General features: G+C 50.9%; 1 protein-coding gene across 1 annotated transcript; it reads left to right on the plus strand.

The window, feature by feature from the left end:
• The first annotated feature begins 254 nt into the window (after positions 1–254).
• si:dkey-106g10.7 (uncharacterized protein C11orf95 homolog) lies at positions 255–5914 on the plus strand. Its single transcript, XM_010887942.4, has 5 exons — positions 255–762; positions 1251–1775; positions 2161–2502; positions 2961–3458; positions 3558–5914. The coding sequence occupies exons 1-5, from the start codon at positions 627–629 to the stop codon at positions 4031–4033; spliced, it is 1977 nt and encodes a 658-aa protein (XP_010886244.2). The 5' UTR covers positions 255–626; the 3' UTR covers positions 4034–5914.
• The last annotated feature ends 278 nt before the right edge of the window (positions 5915–6192 follow it).

Here is a 6192-nt window from a genome sequence, read left to right on the forward strand (position 1 = left end):
AAGGAATTGCATAAATGCAGAAAAGACAGACATCCAGTATGTTCAGGACATGCAGAAGGACATTTCATCGGTTGATCTTCAAACAAAATGTATTGTATAAACTTATTTTGGGACAAAAAATAGCAAATAGTCACACGATTTTCCAAAGTAGATTTCGGAGTAGAATGTAACCTACACACATCTGGCCCCCGGGTGCTCGTGTCGCTGCGTGAATGCCGCTACTGTCTCTTTAAATTTACCCAGGAGCCCCTTAAGGAGCCCCAGGGGCCCCAAGCTCGGCTCCCCACCCTGAAGACAAGCAGAGCCTTAAAATACATATGGGAGGCCGCTATTGCTCACCATTACCAAGAGAGTCTTACCCCCGCAGGACCGAAGAAGGATATAAGATCGAGCAAATATCGTGCCGATATATGAAAAGTTAACTTAGCGCCAGAGCTGAGCGCGTGGGGGACGAGGGGCTCAGTATAAAGACAGCACGGGGGCACCCAAACACGATAGGTCTGTTCGTGCTTCTAGATATATTACAAAAAGCGTGCCGAATGATTTTAAAGAAATACCTTGCCTCCCTAGTCTATTAGGGCGAACTGAAGGCATTCGTGAAAATTGTAACGTTGGCGAGTAGGCTAATGGAAGAGAACGAGACGGGTAAGAGCGAGCCCGTGGTCCTCCGGTGTGCTGAGCCGACAGATTCTCTCTCATTAATAATAAGCGGAGAGGAGGAAGCAACGCAAGAGCCGAGTGACTTGGGACACTGTTCGGGAGGTAAATTGTCATGTTTTTGTTTCGATAGTGGGGAGACTCAACCCCTCGTCGGCCCGCCACCCTTTGTCACAGTTAATCCGTGTGACGGACAATGCTATATAGCAGCATGGCCCCCTTGTCTCAGTAGCTCCGCTATAAACAAAGGCAAAATACCATGCTGGCTTCTTGCTGTGACGCACAGTCGCCACCCAGCGGAAACCTACGGCGACCATATCGGCCAAATGGAGTCGCCGCCCCCATTTAGATGGTTCTGGTGCTGTGCTTAAACAGAATATTATCCCCTGATTTAAGTTGCTACCCCCTCTATTGTTTTCTTAATATCTGTAGTGGAATTAATCTATTTGGGAATGGCATCTGAGCAGTATGCCTTGGATTGAAGGCGATAAGAGTTTGAAACGTGCTGCTCAATTACATAATTGGTTCCAATCCGGGAATGACTCATGTACGTGCATCTCCTTACGTTCTCTCTCTCTCTCCCTTTCCACCAGAGGAGGACGGCCTGACCAATGGCCACGTGGGTGACGGTGGCCCGGAGGAGATGGCCACTCCGCTTTGCTCACCGGGCACCAGCTACTGGAGCGTCACAGAGGGTCCCGACTCGCCCTTCCTGCTGTCCCCTGTCCCGGGCCCCCCGGGACGCAAGGAGAAGGTCCAGTGCGCCTCGCGGCCGGGCCTCAGCCGAATCCCCGGCCGAGACCACCGGCGCTATTACCACGAGTACTGGCGCAGCGAGTTCCTGATGGACTTCGATCCTCGCCGCCACGGCATGATCTGCATGGTGTGCGGGAGCTCCCTGGCCACGCTCAAGCTGAGCACCATCAAGAGGCACATCCGGCAGAAGCACCCGGACTCGCTGCTGTGGAGCGCGGCCGACAAGGAGGTGATCCGCTCAGGCTGGGAGAGCCACCTGAGCCTGGAGGGGGGCCAGGGGCTTCCGTCTCCCCCCGGAGTGGCGGTCGCCGTCTCCCAGGGTTGCGAGGAGGATCTGCTGGACTGTGCACGTCGATCCACCGGTGCGGGGGGGTTGCGGGGGGGCATGGAATGCCGTGTCATTGCCCAGTTTCCTGATAAGAGTTTGAGTTTCGGCATCTTGCACTTGGTGGCAGTATGAGCATGCCTGATAAGAAGTGGCTATGTGGAGTCATGGGGACACTGCGTAGAGGCATTTCAACAGTATTGGGAGAAAGTGAGGTCGTTGTAGTCCTCACTTTTTTTTTTAAAGTGTTTTAATCACAACAGAAGCTTGTCCTGTGCCGTGTACTGACCTGAATTGAGTTGTTACAGATTTATGCATGTTTAGTTATGTTAGTGTGCCATCATATTTTTTTTTTGTATTCATGTTGATATTTAAATTAAACCCCCCCCCCCCCCCCCCCACCACACCTTTATATTCCCTAGGAAAACCAGGCGGTATAGTGACCCCAAAACTCCAGCCCCAGTCCCCAACCCCATCCCCCCCTCCGTCCGCCGTCCGCAACCAACAGGATGAGCTGCCCGGACCCCTGGCCCGGACCCTGGAGCGCTACCTGAACGACTCGCTCCACGCCTGGTTCCGACAGGAGTTCCTCATGGAGTACCAGGCGGAGGCCGGCAGGCTGGTGTGCATGGTGTGTGGCCGCCCACTGCCCTCCCTTCACCTGGACCACATCAAGAGCCACGTGCTGGACATCCACCCCCAGTCCTTGGTCTACAGCTCGGAGGAGAAGCACTGCATCCTTCAGACCTGGGCCCAAACGCACGGTGAGTTGGGGGCGGGGAGGGCGTTGAGGGAGGAGGTGGGGATGGCAGATTGACCAGCGCGGGGGGTATTTAACTCTTACCCTACGAGGTCCGGAGCCTGTGAAAAATAATATAATGTTCTGTAATTACTTCCACCCATTTGGTGTCCCGGGTCTGAATCAATCCCTGATTAGTGGGTTGCAATGAGAAAATGGAGTTGAACAAACTGTTAAGGAGAAAAATCTGCCATTTTGTCCTTGAGCAAGGCAGTTATCCCTCCTTGAAGAGTGTATTTGGGTGTAACAAGATGGGGCAGGTAGTTTGTCATTTTGGGTCCTATCAAATAATTCAAAGGATTGTCTTTTCACAACCAAATTATTGCCTTACAATAAATAGCTTTAGTTGTAATAACCCTTGATGTTCTGGGATTCCCCAAAGTCTTCCTCACTAATTATTCTCCTTCCCGATGGCCATGTCAGAGGCCGACCCCCTGAACGACTTCATCAAGTCAGAGCCGCACGCCAAAGTGGAGAGCGACGCCGGAGTGGACTTCTTCCCAGACGACCTGGAAACCATCCAGATCGGCTCAGACACCTACGCGGAGGACAACGGTGAGCCGCCGTCACCGTCACGGGACGCGGCTGGCGACGGCGGTGACGTGGGCGGAGCTCCGGAGGTGACCGCTCCCGGGCCCCCTGCCCGCCTCCGCCAGCCCAGGAAGAGGCGCCTCCGGGGGGGCTTCCCGTGGCGGCTGCGCCTGGACTACCTGGTGGCCTATGGGCCCCAGGGGCGCGGCACCTTCTGCATGGTGTGCTCCCAGGTGCTGCCCGTGTCCAAGGTGAGCAACTTCCGCCGCCACATCCAGGAGTGCCACCCCGAGACAATCAGCCTAGCCCGAGAGGAGAGGGAAGCCATGGCCAAGGCGTGGACCAAAGAGGCCCCGACAGAGGACCCCCCGGGCGTGCACGTGAAAGAAGGTAAAATCCCAGAGTTCCAACCGATGTAAAAGCTACCCTGGCAAAAAAAAAAAAGGTTCCTGCATTCTTACTGACTGCCCCGCCCCTCCCGTTCAACAGAGGAGGCCCTGAGTGATGTCATCAGCCTCCCCGCGGCGAGAGAGACAGGCGAACAGGCCCCACCCGACGACGGCACGCACCACCGTGCCGCCAAGGCCATCAAGAGGGAGGAGGGCATCGGCGCGACGCCTTCGGCCCCGGGGCGCCACGGTCACTATCCGGGGAAGGACCAGAGGCGGAATTACCAGGTGCGCTGGCGGATGGAGTTCCTGATGGACTACGACTGCCGCCGGCACGGTCTGATCTGCATGGTGTGCGGCGCGACCCTGGCCACGCTCAAGGTGAGCACCATCAAGAGGCACATCCAGCAGGTCCACCCCCACTCCCTGAAGTATGGCCCCGATCTCAGGCAACAAGCCCTGCTCAGCTACAACCAGACGGCCCTGCACTTCGTCCACTCGGACGACTGTTTCTCCTCGCAGGACCACGGATGCACAGCCCTCGGGCAGACAGACGCCGGCCTCTTCGTCAACTAGGCCTTTTCGTCAACTTCGCCTTTCAAGCCTCTCTTTCTCAGGTAGTTAGGAACATGAGGCTTGGTAGAGGCCTGATACAAGTGGCACGGTTGACGGTTAACGTGTCAGCGTGCGTACAAAATAGCACTTTCTCTCCCAAAAATATAGTACAACCTGGCTTTGGTTGTGTGGGGGGTTGAACGAGGGGGTGTTAGAGGTGTTCTGCTAAAGGCAATGAACAACACTACTTTACTGTCGTCGGCGAGTCTGTCATTTTAAATCCCGTTATTTCAAAAGGAAGTTCCTTGTTTACAGTGAGGAAAATGGGTCTCCTACCGAGATGTTTCTCATTCTTTTGTGAGAAGATCTTCCAGGTCTTTTCCAGTGTTATGCTGGCCTGCACCTATATCTGTGTCTCACGAGTCTTCTTAGCAAAAAGCTGCACAATTTCTTTTTATGTAAATAGTGTTGACTATTTGAATTATTATTGACTGTTTTTACAAGCACTTTTACACATGGTTTTTACAAAAGGATTTGTAATTACGGCCATTTAAAAAAAAAAAAAATCATGTATAAAATGGAAAAAAAACAACGGTAATGTCTTTGCATGGGAATTCTAAAGTCATGCATGATTGTGGAGGGTATGCATTCAATGGCTGAAGCACTTACTTTAGAGAGCATTTCTAGCTTTATTTATACGATTTAAAATGCAAGGTTTCCATTTCAACAACTCACATATGACAAGTTTTATGCAAAAGTGATTATTGCCAAAACATTTCTAAAATGAGAACAATGTCAGGAAAAAACAATATTGGCCTCCTTTGAAATGCCCACTCTCTAGCCCTTATTTTAGTGACCTGTGAGATACAGCTCCACAAGGAAAAAGCACAACTCAGGGATTTTCGGTTTTCCATCTGTGCTCGCTCTTTTGCTGGCTTGTTAGTGTGTCATAATTAGTACATACACCGACTGTCATTACTTTTAATAGTTTGTTCAGCAGTTGAATTGGTCCCATGGGATTCAGACATTGGCAGCAGTTGTCTTTCAGTGCAAAGCCAGCGCAACAGGCAACAATAGATACACAAACAGACACACGGCAGAACGAAGACAGTTCACATCCCTGGGACAAATGGACTGCAAATGGACTCACTCAAACAACGAGATGGAAGGATTTGTCATATTGGCGTGTGGAGAGAAGAGCCACTGGTGTTGAATACCAAATCACCTCACACTCCTCATCTGACCTAAGATGCCAGTGTTGGTGGCTTTTGCCGTGTGCAAATTTTTTTACTGTCGAATCCTTGTTTCCATGTCCTCTCCTGTGTTCCTCTCAAAGCGCGTTGCAGGTCTAAATCTGGATCCTCTCCTCTAAGGCACATTGGGAGCCTTTGAGGAAACAAGAACGAGGCGAGGATTTGACAGATTGTTCAGACACGGCCTTGGATGGTGCACTGGTTATTTTTGCCTGCAGGGGATGGACAGTTACTTGGCTTAAAGCCATGTTGGCCCCTAGCAGCCATATTGGCTCCTTGCAGCCATGTTGGCTCCTTGCAGCCATGTTGGCCCCTAGCAGCCATTTAATCGGGTTGTTAAAAGCTTTGTTTGACTCAGCACTTATTATTTAAAGACAATACGGAGGAGTGATTGAATTAATCTGAATACACTTTGTTTCATGCAATGATTTACATGTATGTTTTTGTCTGTGCATATAGGGGGCACGTTAAAACGACCTTTCCGATGGTACTTGGTTTGCTTGGGTGAGGACACAAGCACTGATCTATATTTTATTTTTTTAAAGGGACTCCCTTTTGCCTTGCCTTCATATTTCTTCCGTTTCATGTATCCACTCTGCATTGCATTTTGTCCTCGATGGTCCTTGTAATAAAGTATCAGAATAATGTTGCCTGACTGGTTATCTGGCTAATGTATTAAGACATGTGGCCTTTGATTGGGTTCACCACATCTGAATTGGAAAGCACTTTCCGTTTCTCAACATGCTGCCCAGGTCTAATACGTGTAGCGGTGGTTAAATTCTCTGTCAAACACTAATGACCACCACACTGGCCCGGTGGGCCTGTGAACACTGGGGTCATTTAAAAAAAATCTTAAATCAATTGAACAGTTCAACATCAAACACCAGTATAAAATGTCTCATCAAGAATTTGTGCACTGGCCAAACC

This window comes from Esox lucius, chromosome 24, assembly GCF_011004845.1.
Source record: "Esox lucius isolate fEsoLuc1 chromosome 24, fEsoLuc1.pri, whole genome shotgun sequence".
Taxonomy (NCBI): domain Eukaryota; kingdom Metazoa; phylum Chordata; class Actinopteri; order Esociformes; family Esocidae; genus Esox; species Esox lucius.

Bases quoted from the DNA above. Each gene is read 5' to 3' on its own strand.
- si:dkey-106g10.7 (XM_010887942.4), top strand. From the start codon at position 627: ATGGAAGAGAACGAGACGGGTAAGAGCGAGCCCGTGGTCCTCCGGTGT. The intron at 1,776-2,160 runs GTGCGGGGGGGT...TATATTCCCTAG, and splicing joins CTGTGCACGTCGATCCACCG to GAAAACCAGGCGGTATAGTG. The intron at 2,503-2,960 runs GTGAGTTGGGGG...TGGCCATGTCAG, and splicing joins GACCTGGGCCCAAACGCACG to AGGCCGACCCCCTGAACGAC.